At 42.4% G+C, this 26,375-nt stretch overlaps 1 protein-coding gene across 1 annotated transcript in view; it reads left to right on the top strand.

Annotated features, from left to right (window-relative positions):
* PRKCQ (protein kinase C theta) overlaps positions 1–26,375 on the top strand; it is a 131,320-nt gene that overhangs the window by 75,517 nt on the left and 29,428 nt on the right. The window contains exon 12 of the mRNA XM_072954996.1: positions 720–893. Within this exon, the coding sequence (XP_072811097.1) occupies positions 720–893 (174 nt within the window). The remainder of the gene's footprint in view (positions 1–719; positions 894–26,375) is intronic.

Consider the following 26,375-nt stretch of genomic DNA (forward strand, 5'->3'; position numbering starts at 1 on the left):
TGTGCCATCTGGTGTTCTTGAAAGCAAGGGGCAAAAGTAAACTTTGGAGTCAGATTTTCCGCTGAGTAGCTCCATGAATTTGAAGAAGTTAAGTTACCCTTTGAGCCTAGTTTTTTTTTTTTTTAATTACGATCTGTCTTGCAGAGTGTTCTGAGCTAAGAATTAAACAGACAATAAAATCTGCACACAGCAGAATGTCTGGCACATAGTAGGTCCTGAAGATGGTACTGATGTCTGTACCATCAGAGGAAATGCGATGCATTCTTTAAGCACACCAGGACATCTCTGTTCCTCACACATTCTTTTTTGCCTTGAAAAAGTGGGTAAAACTTGGAGTAAGGTTGTACGCTCATTTTCAGTGATATTTCAAGAGCAGTCAAGTCCTCCTTTCCACTACTTGCTGCTTCTTCCTTCAGTGCACATTTGTCTCTGTGAATTTTTTAAATAAACGTACTCAGGTCCCTGGGCAGACAGGGCACACTTTTTTTAGACAGAATTTTTCAGGGGCTGATAATAACCCATCCCATTTGCACAGTAGCTCTGTGAAACCCTTTGAAAGGTACAGAGAGGATGGAACTGTTTCATACCATCCCACGCCAGCAAGCTGTTTTGCCTCCATAAAGGGGATGGCGGAGGATCGGAGAAAGACTTCGTGGCTCTTCTTTAATGAGTGTGAATCCGAAGTCTAAGATAAAGTCCCTTGTTCCCCTGCCTTCTAGGTCTTCCTGGCAGAGTTCAAGAAAACCAATCAGTTCTTTGCAATAAAAGCCTTAAAGAAAGACGTGGTTTTGATGGACGACGATGTGGAGTGTACAATGGTAGAGAAGCGAGTTCTCTCCTTGGCCTGGGAGCATCCGTTCTTAACGCACATGTTCTGCACGTTCCAGACCAAGGTAAGGCTTCCGCCCCGACACCCTTTCATCCGTATCTCACCCAGTAAAGCTGGGTGCCCCTGGCAGCCCTCATTTGGAGATGTGGGGTGCTCTCTCCATGTAGTTCTTCTCTACCTCTGAGTCCATCTTCCATCCATTTAAACAAGTTTCTTCTCCTCTACACACCATTAACATGTTAAATTTTTTTTAATGTACTTGGCTGGTAAAGGGCCTTCCTTTCCTTCTGAACTTGTCTATTCACCCGTTTTGCAAAGTTTGGTTTACTTACATACAAGGGTTCTAAGCAGCGTGTGACTTATGTAACAGCAGAGCTTTGTGGGGGGAGACAGGGTGTGGCAGCTGTCTGTTCGCCTACCATACGTGTATTTGAAGAGACAAAAGTTGGAAAAAAACAGATCAAGATGTGCGTGCACTGTTACTGTCCTTTTTAAGGACAGTAGGTCATCCTTCAGCGTTGGCTTTATCAGTGAGGTCCTGAGCAGTGAGGCAAAAGGGTGATTTTTGTCAGAAGTGTCTCTCCTGTTCTGGGAAGATTCTCCTCCTCAACGTTTTCCTTAAAATTTTTTTTAAAAAAATTTTTCTGACTTAAAAGTTATTTGGGATCATTTTACAAAATCTGGAAGGTACTTATATGCTCAGAGAACAAAAGCATATATAATTCTGCCATTTGGATATAATCACTATTAATACTTTGAAGTTTAGCCTTCTAGATTTTTCAGCCACTAGATTTTAAAAAATAAAAATAGCGACCCACTATATGTACATATTGTTCCGTAACTTGCATTTGTAACACTCTCTAGGTTTAAACATGTTAAGACAATGTGACTTATCTAATCAGAATGTTTCTAACTTTTTGTTCTGGTTTAAGTAACACTGAAATGAACATCCTTGTAGAGCAGCCCTCGTGGACGAGCTTTATGATTTTCTCTCTTTATTTCTCTGCTCTTCTTGATCCTGTCCCCATTGGGTGTAACTTAGAATAAATAAGTGGACCCACGTGGGACCACGTGGTTAAGGTCGAAAGAGGGTGAAGATTTTTTTCTCTTGTTCTGTTTCAAGCCTTGATGATAATGACCTACCTTAGTATGTGTACAAGTTACAGAGGACCTCTAGATGATCAACACACTAAACTAAAATAAAGAGAAACTGACTATGAAAAAGCACTCAGTGATCATATGTGTATTCAAAGCACTGTGAAAGGTACAGGAGCATCTAATATAGTTCCTAACCTGGAGAATTTCATACTCTGATAAAAGAGGCAAGAATGATCCTTCTAAAGGTGGTGAGTAATGTTAAACTGAGGAATGTAGGCTCTAAGCACCAGAGCTGAGAAAAACTAGAAATTAGAATTTGAATAGGCAGAAAGGGTCTTGGGCAAGAGGGGTGGAGGGGCTGCACCCAGGAGGCATTAAGGAGTAGAAGGATTAGGATAAACTGTTTTAAGAGGAAGTAGGCTTATGTTCTGCAGCAGGAAGGAGTTTGGAATTTCTGATAGCAAGGGTTCGAGAAATTCCCTGCTAGAAATTTCCTCCTGGAGATTAAAAGTCTCTGTTGCTCTGGGATGGTGCAGGTACGTCACCAAACAGCAAAGTCAGGAACTCGGCCCCACTCTCCTGCTCTGCGCCCTAGACCTGCTGTCCACTTTTCCTCTTGAAATATTGCGAGGCTTTTGTCAGAAGGCTAAATACACTTCAAACCAGGCTTCTAGGAGGCATTATATAATCCGGCTTCACTTGGCATCTTTCCCCACGGTTTTTGTACGTTTGTTTGTATGGTTGCATTTTACGGGGAAGGCTGCTCTGAATCCCGCTTCGCAGAAAACAGGGATATTTCCTCCTCTGCTTGTCAGTTACTGTCTCAGGCAGCGTTTGCTTTGTTCCTGCTACAGGAAATGCTCTTAAGGTCCCAAGCCTTTGTAACGCTTTACCAAAACCAGAGAAGCAGATGAGTGAGAACACGTGGCAGAGAATCTACACATCAAATCTAAAATGACTGTCTCACTCCTTAGATTTCAAAGAATTGAGTCCTTTTAGAAATAAGAGATGGTGGGGAGGCAAAGCTTGCATTACACTTTCTGAAGGACGCTGAGTTGTTTTGAGATGCCCTGATTTCTCATTCAGAACTTGTATGTAAGCAAATACCACAGGTGAGTGTAAAAAGCAGCCACTGACATGAATGATGATTCACTCCGAGTAATTCTCTAACGTAGTCAGTTGGGAAAGGGCCCTATTTATGGATTCTTTTATCTGCTTGCTTATTTTTTGCAATTTGGTTTAATTTATATAACAACGAGGATTTAAGCAGTGTGGGACTTGCTTGACAAAACAAAGATTGCTTTGGCTATTCAGGGTCTTTTGTGGTTGCATGCGAACTTCAGGATAATTTGTTCTAGTTCTGTGAAAAATGGTTATTGTGATAGGGGTTGCATTAAATCGGTGGGTTATTTTCAGCAGTATGGACATTTTAACAATATTAATTCTTCAAATCCATGAACATGGGATATCTTTCCACTTCTTCATATCCTCTTTAATCTCCTCTATCAGTGTCTTTTAGTTTTCAGAATACAGGTCTTCCACCTCCGGTTAGATTTATTTCTGGGTATTTCATTTTCTGATGCAGTTGTAAACGGGATTGTTTTCATGGTTTCTCTTTCTGATAGTTCATTATTAGTGTATAGAAATGGAACAAATTCCTGTATTTTCATTTCCTATCCTGAAACGTTATTGAATTTATTAGCTCTCATAGTTTTTTCGTGGTGTCTTTAAGGTTTTCTGTGGATCATAGTATCATGTCATCTGCAAATAGTCACAGTTTCACTTCCTTTCCGATTTGGATACCTTTTATTTCCTTTTCTTGTCTGATTGTTATGGCTAGGACCTCCAATGCTATGTTGAATAAAAGTGATGAGAGTGAGCATCCTTGGCTTGTTCCTGATCTTAGAAGAAAAGCTCTTTCAGCTTTTCACCGTGGAATATGATGCTAGCTGTGGGTTTGTCATATACGGCTTTTATTATGTTCAGGTACATTCCCTCTGTGCCCACTTTGATGAGAGTTTTTATCATGAATGGATATTGAATTTTGTCAAATGCTTTGTATCATCTGTATCCTTCGTTTTGTTAACATGGTGTATTATACCGATTTATTTGCTGATATTGAACCATCTTTGCATCCCTGTGATAAATCCCACTTGATCATGGTGTTTGATTGAACAATATATTGAAAGAATTTGGTTTGCTTATATTTTGTTGAGGATTTTTACCTCTATATTCATCTGAGGTACTGGCCTGTAATTTTCTTTTTTTGTGTGGTGTCTTTGGTTTTGACCTCATGGTAATGCTGGCCTTGTCAAATGAGTCTAGAAGCATTCCTTACTTTTCATTACTTTTTTTTTTTATATGTTAAGTAGAATTCCTTTGTGATGCAGTCTAGTTCTGGACTTTTGTTTATTGGAATTTTTATTTTATTACTGATTCAATTTCACTTCTGGTAATGGGTTTGTTCAGATTTTCTATTTCTTCCTGATTCAGTCTTGGAAGGTTGAATATTACTAGGAATTTATCCATTTCTTTTAGGTTGTCTCATGATTCTTTGTATTCCTGTGGTGTCAGCTGTAACTTTCCTTTTATTTCTGATTGTATTTATCTGAGCCATCTATTTTCTTGATGAAAGTGGCTAAAAGTTTATCAGTTTTGTTTATCTCCTCAAAGAACCACCCCTTACTTAAGTCTCAGTTATCTTTTCTACTGTTATTTTTGTCTCTAGTTTACTTATTTCCACCCTGATCTTAATTATTTCCTTCCTTCTACTAACTTGGGGCTTTGTTTCCTCTTTTTCTAGTTCCTTTAGTTATAAAATTTGGTTGAGATATTTCTTATTTCTTGAGGTAGGCATGAACTTTCCTATTAGAACTGCATCCTATAGATTTTGGAAAGTTTCATGCCATTGTGGTCAGAGAAGATGCTTGATACGATTTCAGTCTAAATTTTCTGGTGCCCTAACATGATTTACCTGGAAAATGTACAAAAAGAATCCGTATTCCATTTTTGAATGGAATGTTCTGTTTATCTTTTGGTTTAATGTGTCATTTAAGGCCAGCTTTTCCTTGTTGATTTTTCTGTTTGGATAATCTATGCATTGCTGACAGTGGGAAGTTAAAGTCCCCTACTATTACTGCATTACTCTCAGTTTCTCCCTCTGTGCCTGGTAATGCTTGCTTTACATATGTATGGGCTTCTGTGTTGAGTGCATAAATATTTATGGATATTAAATCCTCTTCTTGGATTGAGCCCTATATTATTATGTAATACCCTTCTTTGTCACTTGTTACAGTATTAAAGTCTATTTTGTTGGAAATGAATATTGCTACCCCAGCTTTTTATTTCCATTTACATGGAATATCCTTCTCTGTCCCTTCACTTTCAGTCTGTCTTTAGATCTAAAGTGAGCCTCTTGGAGGCAGCATGTAGATGGGTCTTGGTTTTTTTTTTTTATCCATCCAGCCACCCTGTGTCTCTTGATTGGAGCACTGATTTAAAGTGATTATTGCTAGGTATGTAGTTATGGCCATTTTAACTGCTTTCTGGCTCTTTTTGTAGGTCCTCTAGTTCCTTTGTCTCTTCCCATGTGGTTTGATCAGTGACTCTAATGTTACACTTGTGTTCCTTTCTCTTCATTTTTTGTGCATCATAGGTTTTTGGTTACCCATGAGCTCCATGTGTCTCAACAACATATATTTATATGTCAGTTTATTTTAAGTTCAAAGTCACTTAAGCTTGAATGCTCAAAAGCATTCTCAAAGCTACATTTGTACTCCCCTCCCCAATGTGTTTTGACATTATATTTTACATCTTTTTATTTTGTAGTTATAGTTCATTTTACTTTTTTTCTTTTAACCTTCATGCTAGCTTTTTAAGTGGCTGTTCCATGCCTTTACTATGTATTTGCCTTTGTCAGTGAGTTTTGGGGGTTTTTTTGTATTTCTAGGTATGGCCTTTTCTTTTCACTTAATGAAGACCCTTTAACGTTTCTCATAAGGCCAGTTAAGTTGTGATGAACTCCTTTAGTTTTTGCTTGTTTGCAAAATTCTTGCTCTCTCAACTCTGAAGAATAACCTTACAGGGTAGAGTATTCGTGGTGTAAGGTTTCTCCTTTCGGCACCTTGAACACATCACGCCACCGCCTTCTGGCGAAAGCTTCTGATGAAAATTCAGCTGACACGCTTGTAAGAGTTTCTTTATTTGTGACTATTTGCTTTTCCCTTTGCTGTTTTTAATATTCTTATCTTTAATTTTTGGCATTTTAATTATAGTGTGTCCTGATGCAGATCTCTTTGGGTTCATCTTGTTTGGGACTCTCTGTGCTTCCTGGACCTGGATATCTGTTTCCATCCCCAAGTCAGGGAAGGTTTTAGCCCCTTTCTCTCTCCTCCTCCTGGGACCCCTAAAATGTGACTGTTAGTAGGCTTGATGTTGTCCCCCAGAGGTAACTTAAGCTAGCCTCTGTTTAATTATTTTTTCTTTTTGCTGTTCTGGTTGGGTGATTCCCACTATTCTGTCTTCCAGATTGCTGACCCATTCTTCTGTATCGTTTAATTTGCTGTTAATTCCCTGTCGTGTATTTTTCATTTGTTTTCATATTACTCAGTTTTGATTGGTTCTAACTCTTTGTTGAAGTTTTCCCTGTGTTCATTCTTCTCCTGAGTTCAGTGAGCATCTTTATGACCATTACTTTGAACTCTTAAATCAGGTAACTAACTTTTCTCTATTTCATTAGGAGTTTTTCTGGGGTTTTTGGCAGACTGGCTGGCTGCAGGGGTCTGGAGCCTGCTGGGGCTGCCTTCACGGAAAGGCTGGAGCTAGGGTGTCCTGTGGCCGTGCTGGTTGGACCTGGGGCATGCTGTGGCAGCCTTGACAGGCTGGCTATAGAGTGTCTGGACTTTGTTCCTAGCCATCTATTAAGGTGGAGGGGATACAAGAAATTGCAGTCCTCAAAAGCGCCAACCCTGGCGTGAGTCCCAGCAGTTCCCCAGGTGTCTGGCAGATGCTCTAGGGGTTAGTAAGTGGATTCCTTCACACGCAGTCTAAGCGCCCTTTAAATCACTGTGTCCCAGGTAGTTCCTGTTGATGCAGGGTCTCCATACCCCTTATTCAGCTCTACATGGTCTGCCATTTCTCGTGCAGAAGCTGTTCCATCAGCTTTTCAGGAGAAATTGTTTCATGTGTAGATCGGTGGGTCCCTGGGTGGAATCTTTTAACTTTGCTCACTAACAAGTAAATTATAATCTTTTAAAAATAAATTAATCAGAAATCCTTGAAAGCACATTTCACAAACTACTTTCTTTAAGAAGGTTGCTATTAATTCAACAAACGTCTCTTGGGGACCTACTGTTCGTAAGACTCTAAAACTGGTGATTAAATTAGAATTAGGTAGGAAAAGGAAAGAGTTCTCTAAGTAGTAAGTAGGAGAAAAAAGTCCTAACTTGGAAGAATAATCTGTTTCCTTTAAGACACCATTAATGATTAGATGCCTTATTTTCTCGATAGACAAAATTATTTTAAAACTATATACTAGAAGCCATCTCCCAATTTCAGAATTGTCTAAATGTGAAATAATGTGTATGTTGATTAGAAATTGCATTGGCTGCTAGTAACAGGACACAAAATAATAATGACTTAAATGTGATGGAAGTGTTTCTCTCTTCATATAAACGGAGTAACACATGTATGGTTCAAAGCAAGTATGATAGTTCTATGATGTCAGAGATCCAGGAACCATCTGCCCTGTTCCATCATCTACTGCACTAGGTTTCCATCTTCAAAGGTACTCCACAGCCCAGCATGGCTGCTGGAGTCCAGCCCTCATAGCCACAATCTATTCAGGAAGCAGGAGGAAGAGAGAAAGGGTAAAACAACCCCTTGCCAACTGACTCTTCTTTATTAAACTACTTCTCCATAAGGCCCACAAAAAACTTTGGCTTACATCTCTCTGACTCTTCTATAGCTGTAAGGAAAGCTAGAATGTTGAATCTTTCAGATGGGCACATTGTCATCCAGAATAAATTTTTTTTTACTAAGAAAGAAAGATAGGCAACCAGCCATCTCTACTCCAACATACTTTAAAGAAAAATATAATTAAAACTACCTTTTTTGGGAGCCTATCTTGTGCCAGATAGTTTCCTAGGAACTTTAAGAATATTTAATTTTATTAATCCCAGTGAAGTAGCTATTTTTGTTCAATTTTACCTATGGGAAAACCGAAGCTAAGAAAGGTGAACCTTCCCAGGTAGAAACAGGGAAGAGCATTCAATCTTACCCTACTTCTTCGTCCAGATAGTGCTTCCTACGTACCCATACCATGGCAGTGTCTTAGTGACATGTCATCTGTTGAGTAACTAAATGTTCACCTACAGGAAAGAAAAAACAGAAAAATAGCTTTCCTCTCCTTTTAATTATGCTAGAGAAAAATATTAATAAGTCAAGTACCCAAAGTTTCTCTGATCTGTGACAACACCAGGGGAAAACCAGAGGGTCTGGAAAGTGTTACAACAGAAAATCCGACTGAGTAAATTTAGAGTCCTAATTATCTTTTTAAACACTTAATGACTGGAGCAGCATCTCATCTCTCACACAGAAAGGCGCTCTGAGGAGCTGTGTGAAATGGAGCCTTTTCTAGGCAGGAAGCAGGGAGCGACAAGGGAAGAGCACGGTGTTTCAGCACGGCCACCTTCCTCTCGAGGATGAACAGGGGTCTGTCAGATGGACCCTCACTAGTGCTGATCAGGAGGTTCCAGGCTGACCGGTTAAGGTTACGTTCCTGGGGAAGGTTGGAACTGCAGTTAGGTTAGGCATGAAGTCCCGGTTTGGAGATGTTGGTTTACCATAAATGATTCCATTGTGGGACTATTATCTCTTTTTTCTGTTTTAAACAATCACCCACCCCCATCTTTTGATCAGACCCTCCGCTTAACTGAGGGATGTGATCAAAATTTAAGGCATTAGTACCACTCCCAACTGCCACTCCAAAGCTCTGTTTCCTATGAGCCTTTGTGTGGCATTCACAGGCCACAGAGTTCAGGGTGACCGTTTTTAAGCTGGCCATGCTCTTCATCCCTTTTTGAAGTTGTCCTCTTAGGGAAATCATTTACTCGGTGGTCAGTAGCTGGGGACAATGTCTGGAGCGCTCTTCAGCCCCAGGACCCAAGCCAATCAAATGAAAGAAGTCAAAGAAAAACCCCATTGAAGGAGTCACCTCTTTAAACCAAATGGCTTGTTCAGTGTTTTTATGATAACTGAGCTTCCACTTCCTCAGAAGTGTTCATCCAGGTGCGACAGGTCACCGCGGCTCACGAAACAGGGCCCTGGCATAGGAAGTGTTCGGTCACCTGCACTATGTCCCTTTCTTTGTTCAGAGCCTGAATGCAAAGTTCCCCAAGTTGGGGGTTGTTAACCAGAGAAAGGGACACAGACCAGGGGCTCCCTCCTATCATGGAGAGATCAGAGTTTTTCTGATGAGAAATCCAGCAATCTAAAAGATACCACCACCCCACCCCCACACTTAGCAATGGCCTGGGAGATAGATAGATAGGGGTGTTGGGGGCATCATCCCAGCCCAATGCCAGAGCAAAGAAACTGAAGAAGAGAGGGTTTCATACTTAAAGTGAGACGGCGGGCTGCTGCTTTTCTCGGTCCGTTTGCTCTCGAGGCCCTCGGCGGTGTCCACAGACCAGCGGTCGGGGTGGGGGGCGCCTTCAGCTGTGAGCTGTGCACCCAGGATCCCAGTCCCTGCGGCTTGGCTGCCATCTGGTTAGGGAGGAGAAGCTGGCTTAGCCCCTTCCAGAGAGACCCAAGTGAGTCCTTGTTCTTAGTGGCTCCAAGTCAGAAGGGTGGGAGGAAACTGGAAGTGTTGGTTTGCAGAGTCACTGCTAGTTAACTGAGCAAACGGGAAGTAGTCAAGATCCTGTCCAGTTTACAGCTATGTAACAGAACCTCAAAAATGATTAGCGGGATTCAAATCTAGTTATCTTCAGAGGTGCAGGCGTCATTTTTTTTCTCTACAATCACTTGCATTTATTTCATCAAAGATAATCTCAGTAAAACGAATTTGCATTAAACTGGGCCTGGTTAATTACATAAGTGCAGAAAGAATAGTGAGTGACCACGTAAGCACATTTAAAGACTGCTCGCTGTGAAGAATCTCCTGTTGAACTCTGAAGTCTGAGGCCAGGAAGCCAAGCCAAACTCTTGGAATCGGATTTTCCCTTCAGTACTGTACGTTTGGATGAATTCCTCTCTTGAGGTCCGAAACACATCCTGAGGTTCCCGGGCCTGCCAGGAAGTCACCTTTCACACTCACCTGGTAAGGCCCTGGGAGCCTTGGTACCAGAGTGAGAGTTCAGTTTTTCCAAGGAACTTGATTGGCTCCGTAAAGTCAGCCTTAGTTCTTTAAAGCTGTCTGGTCACATCTGAGTCTGCGCCCACGTCTCTCACACGTGAAATTCCCGTCAAAGCCTTGGTAATACCGCGGCGAATACAGGCAACTGAGTTCTGTTCCCAGGAGAGCAGATGCTCACTGACCTTATGTAAACAACTGTTTTGCCATAAAGGGAACACTCAAGAGTCTCTGGAGAAATCAGATAAAAGAAAAAAGTAAACGTTTACCTTTGTTTACAGAGGTAGACTTTACCAAATTGTTGCCAATCATGACAGCTCAAGAGAAATCTCAAATCTGGAAAGGGAAAAACACTGAGGTGCCAGCAAGGTTTCAAACAGGAGGTCGTAAAAATCATAATCATCGTCCTCATCACTTCATTCCTGTGTTACTAATGCTTGTTCTGCTTAAATCCAGTTTTTTTCCATTAGATCTGGAAATTTTTACCCAGGTCAGTTTTACGAGTTTAAAGTTATCACAAACCTGTGTTTGCCAAAGCCCCTTCCGTGAATCTCCCCAGAGATGAAGCCCTTTTGAAGACACACTTTTGCAAAAGCCTCAAAGCAAGACAGTAACTCTTGGTAACTGACAAAGACTTACGATGCCCGTGGTTAAAGACCTGATGAGAGTTCATTTGATAAGGAACTGGAGTTATTGCTGTGATGTACATTTTAAGGTAACAACCGGATTCTGACTGATTACATGATCCCAGGACACATCAATGTTGAGAGCACAATTCTCTCTACAAATACAACATCAAAGAGGCTTAGTGTTGCTTCTTGCTTGACAGTGCTTTCCATGACATTTACACATCAAGTAACCCAAATTAGCTTAACATCTTTCATTTTATAAGGAGAGAAAACAAATCTTTTGAAATGTTCCAGGGGCCCTGTGGAGAATCTTAAAGTTCGTTCACAGTCAAAAAGGCTTCATTTAGAATTTGATTTGGGGGAGGTTTATTAAAAACATCAAAAGGTTATCAACTGTTATTCAATTAAAAAATCAGAAGGTTTAAAAACACTTGATCAAATAGGAACATTAGGTCACTGTGAAATAGTAGTTATCCAGTTAACCAAGGTGATCGATTGAAGACTTCACAGGTAAATATAGAAAGTTAAATAATTGTTCAAAAGAACTCTCATAATAGAGAAGGCTCAGTTTAATCAAAGATCCGATAAAGATAATCCGAATCATAGGAGGTTATTTTGGAAAAACCTTCCATAATCTCTTATCAGAAGTAGACCAAAAAAAAAAAAAATTAACATAGAGAAAACCAATTCTAATTTTGAGTAAAATTTTTTTTTCACTTAAATAAATTCATCCCAATCTTAGCCAGCTTGCCCGGGCATAAAATTCAGTTCCCAAGATTCTTTTCCCCACAAACTTTCCTCGATTTTGTCCTGTGTTTTCCCTTTTTACCGTTCTGAAATAACCAGTCTCACTTAAAGACGAAATTCCTCTTTTTTCTCGATAAAAATGCATCTCCATTCGTCATACCTTCTTTTGCCAAAACCACACCCCCTACTTTCCCTGCGTGCAGAGATGTTGTCCTTATCATTTCTAATAGCTTTAATGATATATATAAACATGTTTAACCCTTTTTTAAAAAACCCTTAATTTTAGTGAAAATGAACAATTGTAAACTGTCTTTTTATATCAGCATCCTATGGCTTGATGCATTTTATACTTTTAAAAATTTCTTGAACATACGCTTTCTCATAGTAATAGTTTCAGTACGTCACAAAAAAATATTTTCTAATAGACCCAAATATATTTAGTTCCTCTGTAAAAGGAAGCCAAAAGTAGATGGAGCTCTGTTCAGTAACTAGGTTTTCAGTACTTTATCTTATTTGGAAATGATCGAGACATTCAATGACTAGCCATCCTTTAACTTAGCAAAACTAAGATTTCAGGACACCAAAAAGTTCAGAGGAAACAATTTTAAAAATATTTTCTAATAGACCCAAATATATTTAGTTCCTCTTTAGAAGTTTATCTAAAACCTTTTGTTCCCATTTACATCAGTTTAAATCATTTGTCCTCAATAATCATGTTTTAGACACCCGCAAAAAATACGAGACATTGGACGAGGCCAGACACCATCCCGGGCTATTTTTCTTGCTGAAAACCTTTGTAACGGAGCTAACATGGACTTACTTGACCAATAAACCAAGCAGAATAAAGTTGTACATTCACAGTATTTTTAGTACTGATCATTCTGAAGACATACTTGCAACAAACATCAATTAGCTGTTATTTACCAAAGGTTATCTCAGATCTTCTGAACTTGAGAAGCGTTTGGCTTCGTTTCTGTTGCAGGCAGACCTCGTTTTATTGTGCTTCACGAGATAATGCAGTTTTCTTTTTTTAAACAAATTAAAGGTTTGTGGCCACCCTGCACTGAGCAAATCTCTTGGTACCATTTTTCCAGTGGCATTTTCTCACTCCGTGTCTCTGTCACATTTTGTTAATTCTCGCCATATTTCAAACCTTTTATTGTATTTGTTATGGTGATCTGTGATAACTGATGTTACTACTGTAATCGTTTTGGGGCACCATGAACCACGCCCATATAAGACGACAAACTTAACTGACAAACGTTGCGTGTATTCTGACTGTCCATTCCCCCGTCTCTCTCCTTGGGCCTCCTTATCCCCTGAGACACGACAGTATTGAAAGTAGGCTAATTGATGACCCTACAACGGCCTCTAAGTGTTCCGTGAAAGGAAGAGCCCCCACATCTCTGACTTGAAATCAAAAGTGAGGCCTCTCGCACCAACCATTAGCCAACGTGTGAGCGCTAAGGAGAAGTTCTCGGAGCAAATTAAAGGTGCTGCTACCGTGAACAGACGAACAGTGAGAAAGCAAAAGAGCCTTATTGCTGATAATGGAGACCACAGCATCCCCAGGGCCTCATCCAGAGCAAGGCCTTACCTCTCCTTAACCCTAAGGAGGCTTAGAGAGTTGAGGAAGCGGAAGAAGAGAAGTATGAAGCTAGCGGAGGTTGGTTCATGAGGTTTAAGGAAAGACACCATCTCCATAATATCCAAGTGCAAGGTGAAGTGGCAACTTACCTTAGCAAGATCTGGCCAAGTTAATCAATGAAGATGGCCACACCAACAGCAGATTTTAGGGGATTATAGAGCCTTATATTGGAAGAAGATGCCATGTAGGACCTTCATAGCTAGAGAGGAGAAGTCAGCGCCTGGCTTCAAAGGACTGGCCGACCCTCTTGTTAGGGGCTAATGCAGCTGGTGACTTTAAACTGAAGCCAGTGCTCATTTACCGTTTTGAAAATCCCAGGGCCCTTAAGAATTGTGCTGGATCTACTCGGCCTGTGCTCTGTGAATTGAACAGCAAAGCCTGGGTGACAGCACATCTGTTTACAACATGCTTTACAGAATATTTTAAGCCCAATTGTGAGCCCTACTGCTCAGAAAAAATACCGATCATTGACAACGCACCTGGTCCCCCAAGAGCTCTGTTGGAGATGTGCAATGAGATTGTTGTTGTGTTCATGTTAACACAACATCCACCCTGCAGCCCATGGATCAAGGAGTCATTTCAACTTTCAGGCTTTATTATTTAAGAAATGCGTTTTGTGAGGCTCAGGCTGCCCTAGATGGTGATTCCTCTGATGAATCGGGGCCAAGTAAACTGAAAACCTTCTGGGAAGGACTCACCATTCTGGATGCCATGCAGAATATTTGTGATTCATGGGAAGAGGTCAGAATATCAGCATCCACAGGAGTTTGGAAGAAGTTGATTCCAACCCTCATGGATGACTTAGACATTCAGGACTTCAGTGGAGGAAGTCACTGCAGATGTAGTGGAAATAGGAAGAGACCTAGAACTGCAAGTGGAGCCTGAAGATGTGACTGAATCACTGCAAATTCGTCATAGAACGTGAACGGATGACGAGCTGCTTCTATGGATGAGCAAGGAAAGAGGTTTCTTGATTCAGAATCTACTTCTTGTGAGGATGCTGTGAAGACTTGTTGAAATGACAACAGAAGACTCAGTACATAAACTTAGTCGATAAAGCAGTGGCAGGGTTTGAGAAGACTGGCTCCAGTTCTGAAAGAAGTCCTACTGTGGGTGAAATGCCATCAAACAGCCTTGCACGCTCCAGAGAAATTGTTTGTGATAGGAAGTCAGTCAATGGAGCAAACCTAACTGTTGTCTTATTTTTATAAATTACCATAGCCACACCCACGTTCAGCAGCCACCACCCTGATCAGTCAGCAGCCACCAACATCCTGGCAAGATCTTCCACCAGCAAAAAGATTGTGCAACTTGCTGAAGGTTTACATGACGGTTAGCATTTTTTAGCAATCAAGTATTTTAAATTAAGGTACATAGTTTTTTTTTTTTTAGACAAAATGCTATTGCACACTTCATAGACCACATCATAATGCAAGCATAACCTTTGCATGCACTGGGAAACCACATCATAATGTAAACATAACCTTTGCATGCACTGGGAAACCAGTGTGATGCACTTTATTGTGACATTAGCTTTACTGCAGCGGTCTGAAACTGAACCCACGGTATCACCGAGGTACGCCCGTGTATTTCTGAGGGTTTTAGGAATCCTTAATTCATATTAATGCTTAATTCTCCTCAAACCAATTAAATCGAGCTCTTTTACAAATTAATTGTAATACCATCTAGAGATGGAAAACACCATGCATAGAATAATGCATATACAGCAGCACACACAGAAATACAGATGAAAACACAGACCTTATAACTTTCAGTTTAAAATCGCTCCCATGGACCTTCAGAATACACACTTGCCTTTTGAGATGAACAGGGGAGGTAGCGGGTTGGCAAAAGAAACAGTTGGATTTTGAACTGCCCCTCGAGCTGCATTTCTAGTTTTGCAAAGATTTGTAAGATAATGACAGTGGCTCTAAGGTCCCCAGAGAACTGGGTTCCAACCTCTAAATGACATCATAGGTTAGCCCACCCCATTCAACGTGATTGTCCGTAATTTGCTTTTTTTCTTTTACATAAGGAAGATTTCTAGCTAAGATAGAAATGAAAAGATTTCTGTGTTCTGGATTTACAGCTGTTCGCCTTTGGAATGTTTTAGTCAGTCCTGTCACAAGGGCTTTAGAAGATTTCTTCTTTCTCTCCGGGGTGCGCACAGTTTTATTTTGGCTTAGGGGGAGAGGCCTGAAAAAATTCCTGTGAGGCTCTGAGTAGCAGCCTCTTATTTCTGACCAACCTTTAACCACTGAGCTACTTTAAAAAAACCTTATAAACATTTTGCCAGGCCTCCGCTGGGACAGACAGCAAATGCTCCATGCAGCACTGAACCACCTCTTGGACTTGAGAAGCATCCCCAGGGAGGGAGCGAAAGTCGTGTTTTCCTGCCGTGTCAGGAAGCTGACTCCGGTGAGGATCCTCGCCCTGGCCGACCTCTGCCAGCTTCCCCGGGCCCCGTCCGCAGGCTCCGAGCGGGGGTTAAAGCAGAGCGTGCAGCTCCAGCGTCTGTAAGAATTTGGCAACTGTTTTCCATTAGTTTTCAGTTTAGTCTGCCTTAGCTGCTTACGAGAATAGTGTGGCGGTTCACCAGAAAGTCCCTCAGAACCTCGGCAATCCTGGAAGGCGTCCTCACGGCGGTCGCCCTCTGCGGGTCTGCGTGGGGCTGTCTGTAAGGCCACTGACTTGGTGGACTTCCATTTACGGTCCTGTAGTCTCTTTAGAAAGGCCGTGTAGACAGGGTCACTGGAACGAGTACCCAACTAAAGGGCGGCAGGAGGGAGCAGTAGGACTCGTGTGAAGTCCGTCTTACCGCCTTTGTTTCAGGTCCCTCTTAGGCCTTTAGTTTTGCACTCGCCTTTTGCAACTAATTTTTTAATGAAGCTATCTTGGCATCCTGAAGCCTTCTGAAGCCTGCTGCACGCCCGTTAAATTAGGTGTCCCCAGTCTGGTTGATTTGGGAGCCCTTACTTTCAAGTGCGCTTCTTAAGTGATCTCAACTCGGTGGAACTGTCCCCGTGATGACGCTGCACCCTCCCTGCGCGCTGCCGGCGTCTGGAGAGCCCTGAGCCGCAGAGGTGGTTCAGCCACATTTCTGTCCAGCCACGTTGTGGGGCCCCAACCTGACGGCTGCCAGGCTACGTTCTTCAGACCCAAAACAACAACCCTGAGTTATTCGCAGTAAGATTTTTGCAGACACAAATAAATCTTCGATGGACAATAAGCAGGTGTGCGGAAGGTGGCAGACCTAACTCCAGAGTCTAAAGGTCTCGCCTTCCCGGCGAAGGCTTTCGGGGTCTCTCAGAGCCAGACGAACACTTCAGAGGGCTGTGCCTCAGGGTTGGGGACTGTGTGGTGTTGCACAGCGTCCCCGCTGTGTGGAAATTTTAAGGTTGGCAGGCGACCTGGGGTCACTCTGACCTAGTCTGTGACCAGCTTCCCCTAACACGGGAGTCCCTGGGTTAGGTGGTCAGTGCTCTCAACGGCTTTGAAATGCTCGATGCACGCACACCGATTTTCTGGCTTTTTTTGCCTCTGAAATTCCCCTTGGCAGCAGCCTTTATCCACACAACACAAGACAAACAAACGTGCGCCTTAACACACCAGCAGTAGCCAAACGGTGTCACCGCAGCCTGGCCAAGACAAAGGCCTTGCGTGGACCCGGAGACTGGGGGAGGCGCCGAACCAGCACACCCCTCAGAACCGCGCCGCGGCCGGGTTCCAGACAAACGGGGAGCCCGGCGGCCACGAGCAGCGCCCAACACGGAGTCTGGGGGAGGATCCCAAGCCGACGGGGGACTGCAGACTGAGCAGTTCCCAGTGTGGAACCAAGGGTTCCAATCAAGGGGGAGGCGGGAAAGCCAGTTCAGTTAGATCCATACTCAGGGCCAAGACCGGCGCCCAGAACCGAGGGGGACTTACCCACAGCCCTCGGCAAGGCCGGGAAGGATGCAGTCCAAGAGCTCTCACCTGTGTTTCCTGTGGTCCGCAGAGCTGCCAGAAGTTTCCTTCAGATCCGGTCGCCGTCACCAAATCTGTTAAAACACAAAGTTCAGCTGCGTAAATGTAAAGCTCTAGCTGGCTTTATTCAATGATTCATGAACTGGGCATCACGCCATCCGTTTAGAAAGGAGCCAGGGGCTGTGTGGGACCGAAGACCCTGACAGGGACAAGCGGGGAGGGAGAAGGAAAGAGCAGCTGGTTTCAGGCAAGGTCCCCTTCCTCTAGGGGAGCAAGGGGTCCATCCGGCAGGTGACCTCACTGGCGCTGACCCGGAAGTTCCAGACTGGCCGGGTAAGCTTCCATCCCGGGGGCGGAGCTTGGAACTGCAAACAGGTTACGTTTTAAGTCTCAGTTTGGGGAGATGGGCTTAGCACCAGTAACTTCATTTTGGGGCTACTGTCTCCTTTTTAAAAAAAATAGAAAAGCTGCATCTAACATGGTGAGAACACTTTTTTGTTTTGTTTTGAGTAATATTTTAATTTTACTCTTATTATAGCTGTATGCATTCTTTGCAGTTAACTTCTGATTTATTATCTGGGCAGCAGAGTAAAACATTAAGTAATGGTTTTGTCCCTTTTATGCCTTACACGTCATACACACAATTTCTGGCTGTGAAACCTGGAGGTGCATCCATTCTCTTACGTTCCGGAGCTATAGCTTTATTATCTTCAGGCTTTAAAAAAATTTTTTTGAAGTATAGTTGGCGTACAATGTGTTCGTTTCAGGTGTGCAGCATAGTGATTCAGTGATACATGTATATATTCTTTCAGATTCTTTTGCATTATAGGTTGTTACAAGCTGTTGAATATAGTTCCCTGTGCTACACAGTAGGACCCTGTGGTTTATCTGTTCTGTACGCAGTAGTTTGTATCTTAGGAGTAGCTAATCCCCAACTCCTAATTTATCCCCCCAACCCTTCCCCTTTGGTAACTGCAAATTTGTTTTCTATGCCTGTGTTTGTTTTTTTTTTTAAGGGAATACGTTTTCTTTAGAAATGAAAAGTAAACTAAAGTCTACCTTCATCTGTGTCTCCTTTGAATCCTGAAAGGCCCATCTTGTATTCATTTAAGAAGCGTTACAGTTTCACACCGCCACGACATTCTAGGTCATAGGAGCACGTCTCCAGGCCCCTGCCCCCTGCATATGGGAGAAGGCCCCCCCAACACAGACCCCCTCCCCCAGGTGTTAGGATGCGGGTGCTGCTTCATGTATTTACCGCGCTGCCCTGACTCCCACACACCGGTGTGAACCAGGTGACCCTTCTTTGTTGGTATGACTTTGAAATTTCTCTTTCATGGCAAAGAAGGCTGAGTTTCACTTTCAGTTTCTAGAACACATGAAGCTTAACTTCCGGGCCAGCCTCCCCACGGTCACAGCTATGATTTCAGAGCGCGAGCTGATGCCTGACGCTTCGTGCAACTTTCAGCAAGCCACCTCACATTCCTTTGTAACCTAGGGTGACCCTTTTGCCTCAAAAACGATAACATTTATAAAAAAAAAAGCATTTGCAGACAAGTCTAAATCCTTTGTGGAGAAAGCGCCAGGTGAACTGCAAGTTATCACTTGAAATAGAAGAAAAACTCCTTTGGCGCGGCAGGTTTTCGAAAAGTATGTCATTCTGATATTCCCATGTACCCATTTGAGGGTGAAACCCACCCCAGATCGCCGGAAGGTTATAATGCCCAGTGTTTTATTCAGAAACCGCCTCGACGGAAGCTCTCAAAAGCACTTTGATCCAGCCACCCTCCAGTGGAGTCAGGGCTGCTAACGGTCATCGCAGCCTCAGCAGGGAAAAAAAGAACCACATAAGCCACATCCTCAAAAACACGTATCCATGATCTCAGACGAGAATTAACTTTTTGTGTCGTCCCTGTTTGTAAGTAACCGATCAGTCTGTTTACTTAAGTACTTTAGCAGTTTTCTTTTTTACTGTTTTATTGAAGTATAGTTGATCTCCAATGTTGTGTTAGTTACTGGTGTACAGTTTTATATACATATATAAATCTTCCTTTTCAGATACTTTTCCATGATAGGTTATTACAATCTATTGAATATAGTTCCCTGTGCTGTACAGTAGGACCGTGTTGTTTATCTGTTTGATATGTAGCAGTGTGTATCTGCTAATCACAAACTCTTACTTTGTCTCCCCCCACACACCCCCCGCAGCCTTTCCCCTTTGGTAACCGTAGTTTTGTTTCCTGTGTCTGTTTCTGTTTTGTAAATAAGTTCATTTGTATAATTTTTTAGATTCCACATATGAGTGATACCATATGATAGCTGTCTTTCTCTGTCAGGCTGACTCAGTGTGACAGTCTCCAGGTCCATCCACGTAGGAAGTCACCTGCTGACTGTGTCATTTAGTAGGAATAGAAGCATCCTACAGGGAGGCTGAGGGCGTACGTCAGGTTACAGGGTCTCAGGGAGCGGGTGGCAGGTGGGCAGGTCCAGTGGTGACACAGCCTTTCAGAAAGTGTTTCCGAAGATGGAAGCTTGTTTTGATTACAGGGCTCAGGGGTTACAGGTACTGGAGAATGCCAGAGACCAAAGGGAAGAATTTGTGGAGAAGAGCTTGGGGTTAGGATGAAGGGTACGGAAGACCCTCACAAGGAGACGGGTCAATTCTGAGAGAGGACGTGTGAGGAGGAGGCAGGAGAGAGACTTAAGTCAGCAGAGGAGGAAATCTGAGAGGGCTCACCACTACTGTCGTCACCACAGTGCAGCAGGAAGCCGCCCCAGCTGCAAGGCAAGGGGACGGGAGCGGGACGGAGAACCTGGAGACAGCAGAAGGGGCCGACACATCAGCAGCGGGGGCTCAGCAAAGACGGAGTGAGACACAGAGGCACAGATGGGGAGGGACCATCCGAGGGCCAGAATTTGGGGGGGTGCTGTTTGGGTGGGGCTGTGTGTATGTGTGTGTCTGTGATGGAAATTCCCCAGGGACGGACACTGGCAAGGTGAGAAAAAGATCCTTGAGACAAGTAAGTTGAAATAAGACTTACTCCATAGCGGGGAGGGTACAGCTCAAGTGATAGAGTGCATGCTCAGCATGCACGAGGTCCTGGGGACTGAACCCAGGACCAACCCCCAAAATAAATAAGTGAACCTAATTACCTCCAAAAATAAAATAAATTTAAAAAATAAAGTTTCAGGAAAAAAATCAAGGTTGAGAGAAGTGTGCAGAACATGTAAAAAGAATGCAAAAATTTTTTTAATAAATAAAATTTTTAAAAAATAATAAAAGCTTTAAAAAAAAATAAAACTTACATAACTTCTACCCTCATCTTGTAATGATTTGCATTTACCCAGAATGTGAATGAGCTCTTAAATCCTAGTTCTTTAATATGTTAAATAAACAGTAATTCTCCAAGGAACTAGATTTAAAAAAAAAAAACTATTTCTAGAAAAATAGTTACAAATGTTTTGACTAAGTGGATGCTAGCAACCAAAACAAAGATGTGCTTTTAGAAGTCATGCCTTCCAGGTTTTAAGTAGGAGGTGCAATGCCGCCTCCTTGGTGTGATTCCACCTTCACAGGGAGAATAAACATTACAAGAATTTGGTAGAACTGGGTAGTCTCCATCTTCTTTAGTCATTATTTTATTAATATTTTTAAGAATTCCATATGAAGAGAAATCTGAAGGATGTTTTCTTCTAATCTTACGCATTTGTGTTGTTTTTAACGCATTGGCTCGTCTGTAGCTACTAGTTTTTAAATTAATTGACTTTTTTAGAGCAGATGTAGGGATACAGAAAAACTGGGTGGAAAGTGTGAGACTTCCCCTAGTTCCCCTTTGGGGCGCCACCCCTCACAGCCCCCCGATTTTTAGCGTCTTCCTTTAGTGTAGTCCACCTGCTGCCGCCGATGCATTACACTTTTACACTGTTATTACCTACAGTCCATAGTTCATATTAGGGTTTCTATGGAACATTCTAAGGGTTTTGACAAATGGATGACTCACATCCACCATTATGGTGTCATAACAGAATAGTTTCACTGTCCTAAAAATCCTCTGTGTGCCACCTCTTCCGCCCCTACCCCCAGCCCTTGGCAATCACGGATCTCTTTTCTGTCTCCAGTTTTGGCTTTTCCATGTCAGATAGAAGTCATACAGAGAATAGCCTTTCCGCTGGCTTCTCTGACTAGGCAGCATGCATTTAGGATTCCCCCATGTCTTTCCATGGCTTCGTACCTCATCTCTTTTTATTACCAAATAATATTCCATTGTCTGGATGGACCAGTTTACTTAGCCCTCACCTGTTGAGGGGCCTCTTGGTTGCCTATTTGATTGGTTACTAGTTTGATTTGTCATACTCATTTTTCCCTCTTGTCATGACAGACTATCTGAAACTCTTAAGAGTAGGAAGGGGTTGGAGAGAGGCTATCAGGTCAGATCCTCTCATTTTGCAGCTAAGGTGACTGAGATCCAACAACAGCCAGCCCCTCTGATCACGCTCTAGTGTCTCTTCTAGATCACACTGTCAGTCCAGAACTGCCAGTAGGGTTGAGATTTCAAGGTACCTAAGCACCCAATCCAGCTCAGCTCAACTGGAGAATTACCCATTGCATGTCCTGAACCTTAGAACCAAGCAAGCTGCCCTGGGCCTTCCTCTAACCACACATCTCCCCATGGAGCAAGGGACCAGGCTCCCCTCAACTCCACTCCTAATCCGTGCTCGAAGCATGTGTGTCTCCCGAGGGTCTGTTGTGGGAAACGAGGCTAGGGGCTGGAGGGGGCGGGGTGCAGGGTGCTTTCTCCATGTGGCCACTTAAGTGGTGCGAGATTTGGAAGAATTCTAAATTCATCACTGACCTTCCTGGTCATTACGAAGGTGTTTTGCACAAGAGCTTATAGACACATGTATATGTATGTGTGTGTGTATATGTGTGTGTGTGTGTGTGTGTGTGTGTGTGTATATATATATATATATATATATATATATAATTTTCATATATAGATAGAGAACATATAGGAATATAGAACACATTTTGTTGTAACAAAATAATACCAATACACATAATAAAGGTGAATATGTCAAGAGTTCTTACTCTGTGTCAGGCACAGGACTAAATACTTGATGTGGATTATTTCACTTAATTTTAGATATGGACCAGCTCCCCTGAATTCTGCAGGGCACACTTTCCAGCACTTTCCACTGGCTACAACAGGACTGGCTACAGTTGGCCTGAAGTCTGCGCTCCAGTTTCCATACTGTTACACTGTGATCTTGGGTGTCACAGCGTTTATTACATATGCTTAGCGTGTGATGCTCTGAAAAGGCTGCTGGTATACTTGGCCATTTTGCAATAAATAGTTTTATTCTAATTGTATTTCTTCAGACATGCAAGTCTTCTCTTGCATAAAATTTATTATGTTACTTTACTAGTCTTTGGAGGAAAAAGACCTAGAAAAATGACTGTAATTATTCTTTTTTCCATGTTCTTTATTTTCATTCTCTTATTAAAAGCACATGTCATCATTCTAAGGAGAAAGCAGGGCAGAAGCTAGATCATATTAAAATGACTGAGTTCTTTTTACAATTCCCTTTAATAATTCTAGATTATTCACAAAATGTCCTCCTAAAGAATGATCTTATGTTTTAAATATTGATATATTTTGACAGCCCTGAGGCGTTTAGTTTCTCTGAAGGACATTTGTGTATGCAAACAGCCCTCTGAGACTTACACTACTGATTTTGCTAATCTATCACCTTAATCTTATATTTAATCATTTTTTTTTCATATTGTAAATACAAAATTTTACTGACACTTCCCTTTTTAGGTCTTTTTCTTACATTCTTTTTTGAAGGAATGACTCCATTTGTGTCACTTTGATTAAAAGTGATTTTAAAGTATTTTTATTTTTGACTCTACTCCCCTGAGCCTGGTCATGCTTTCATCATAAGGCTTCAGCCTGCCAGCTTCAACTTAGGTGAGCTAAAAAAAAAAAAAAATAGAGCATCTTACTTTACATCAAACACTGCATCTAGATTTCCACGCCAGGCTGCAAACCCCCATGGCAAATGCTGAGAATCTATACCACATAAACATCAGGTGACAGAAAACTCCTCACAATTCTTAAGGAAAATTCATTAATATTCTGCCTAATTATAAAATCACACCAAAACATACTTCGAAAATTGGAAAATACGCAAAAAGCATTATAAAAAGGAGAGAGTTGTTCCTGGTTCAGTCATTCAGAGGCACCCAGAGGTAGAATTTTTTTAGTATTTCCCTTCATCTTGTTTTTTACATCTCTTTTCTCTTTGTAGCAGTGATAATTTAGTAACTTTAAAATCTTCAGCAGAGTAGGTCATTTTCACATCAAAACCACATTCCTTAAAACTTGCCTTTATGTTATAACTCAGTCTGTTTTAGAGACCCTTCTGTTCTCATGCATATAAATTTCTCTACACACAGGTGCATGTGTATCGTCTGTAATAACACAAGCATCGTAACAGCCGGCACTTATAAGCATTTACCACGTGCTAGTCCACATTACCTATTTCGTCCTCGTTGCCCATTTCAGCTTATCTGACCCTCACAGCCACCTTCTGCAGTAGACAGTATAATTGTTCCCATTTTACAGACAAGGAAACTGAGGTGGCCCCTACAGAGGTCAAAGGCACCAAAAGTCAAACAACTGTTGAGCAGGGCAGCCAGGATTCACGCTCCAGTTTGGTGGCCAAGTCCACCGGCCTGACAGCTCTATTGTCTCTCAGCAGAGACCCAGGTGCATCAGGGAAAACAATTTTTAGATTCATGACGTGGATCCCTGTTTGTACTTCTGTGATGGAAGAAAATAATTTGTTAGTTAATGCTGGGCAACCCTGTGGGACAATAAAGCCAGAAAATACCAGCGGAGCCCACGTTCCTGGTCCAGGTACAAACCTCTAGAAACTCACGTTACTTCAGACACATACGAATAAATCTATTGAAAGCAGGGAGTGTCACTAACGGAAGTTACAGGAGAAATATAAACAGACTGTAATGGATGCGTTTGCTGGTCTGCAGAGAGCCATTCCCCCTTCTCCCCCACCACACATACACACTCTGCCTTTAGGTATAGAAAGTGCATATATGATTATCTGTTAGGTTTGTTTTTTGAGGGCTTTTTTGTTATGAAAAGGGAAATAAACCTATTTTCTAGGATGTTTTAACTTAGAGCTCAATAAGGAATAAAGTGCTCCAGATTCAGGCTGGCCCCAGCCTTCTAAATTACAAGCTTAACTAAGAAATTGGGCATCACGTGGTGTGTGTGTAAAAGCAGGTTTGTGGCCAGGAGCATATAGCTCAGTAGTAGAGCCCATGCTTAGCGTGCACAGGGTCCTGGGTTCAATCCCCAGCACCTCCATTTAGAAAAAAATTGTTTTAAATAAATAGATAAACCTAACTACCTACCCTCCTCCAAAAAAAAAAAAAAAAAAGCAGGAAGTTTGGGTGAGCCCGACCTCCAGGTGCCCGGCAGCCGCCCGGATGCAAGCTCCACCCCACCTGGGGGCTCGCTGGCTCTGTCAGCTCCTGGCTTGGGCAGTCCTGACCCCAGCTCTGTGCGCTTCCTCGACACAGGTGCCCCTCCACCGCCTCGCCACCACAGAGCTGTCAAGAAAGCAGCTCCTGCAGTTGGTAATTCCAAACGAAAACCGTGCTTTTGGGGGGGCAGTAAGTCGAAGCCACGGTGTGTGCCTCCGCGGAGGTGGTCCATACTCGGAAGGGGACTCACCTCTACCCCGACACGAGCTCAGACTCAGGGCATCGGTATGGTGTGAGGCACCCACAAAGGTCGAGATTCAAACGCAGTGTCTTTGTTAAATGTAGACCAGAATGATTTAAAGGATTTGGCCTTGACCGCTGAGATTAGTACATTACATCTATTGTCTGAAAAAAATGACTTTTTCCACTTCTTAGATTCGCTATCTAAATCTTTTTATTCCTGTATACTGTTTTTACCCCACCTTCCTCCTCTTTACCAGCATAAATCGCCTTTACAGCTACATTTTATAGAGATATTTCACAAAGGAAATAAATACGAAGGAATTTAGATGTTAGAGGTCCCCTAAAGTGATCTCTCGTAGTTTTCAAGTATATAAGAGAAGAAAATACACAGCCCATAACGCCAGTGGTGAAAGATATTTGTAGCTCTGGGAAATACAGTGCTTTGTTCACACGCACACACAGAATCCTTTGCTACTGTGAATTTTTCAGAGTACTCAATATATATATTTAAATGATTTTGCAAGCGTAAATACCTTTTTAAAGAAAAAAGAGCCACAGAGCTTTGACTCCCCGTCTGTCTATAGAATATCGGCATTGATTATTTTCTTCAGTTGTCAGAAAATCCCAGCAAAGCAATACTTAACTGACTCTCTTGTTTTCACGGGCCTCACGTGCAGAACAGCACATGCCGTGAGTGTATCTGCAAACTGGAGAGCTGAGAGGGAAATGCTATAGACAGGTGCTATCAATTGCTTTGTTAGCGAGAGGGTCTCCCCGTGGTTCAGAGAATCACTTCTTCCAGTGGCCCTAACCACCGTACTACCCAACCGCAGCTAAAACTGATCTCACTGACAGGATGGAAATAGGCCCAGTGTTTTGCTGTCTAGTTATTAAGAACCTTAGCCATTTCCCTGCAGGAGGAAACACCCTAAGGCAGGCCACCTTCCTATTATACATTCACTTTTCCATGTAGCGACTGGTCAAAATGCTACATTTTTGCCCCTAAGTAGGCAAGGTGAAAATCTTACTCGCCAAATGCTTAGACTAGGGGACATATCCTAGAGGTTACTGAGTTCTGATCCTTTGTTTGGACTCTTTTCTGAAATCAGAAATAATTCATATTCTTACTTCTGAGTATGCCTGCTTGAGTTCTAAAAGAGCGCAGCACACGACTGATTCAGAAACAGATCACAAAGCCCAGTGGGAAAGTCACGCCCCCGCCACGCCCGCCCCCGCAGCGCGGTGCGAAGCCACCTTCTGTCCTGTCCCACTCTGCTCTTCAGCCCTTGTCGTGGTGGGGTTTAGACACTAAAGCAGTTAGGTACCCCAGAAATTGACACAACATTGTA

Source organism: Vicugna pacos, chromosome 35, assembly GCF_048564905.1.
Source record: "Vicugna pacos chromosome 35, VicPac4, whole genome shotgun sequence".
Taxonomy (NCBI): domain Eukaryota; kingdom Metazoa; phylum Chordata; class Mammalia; order Artiodactyla; family Camelidae; genus Vicugna; species Vicugna pacos.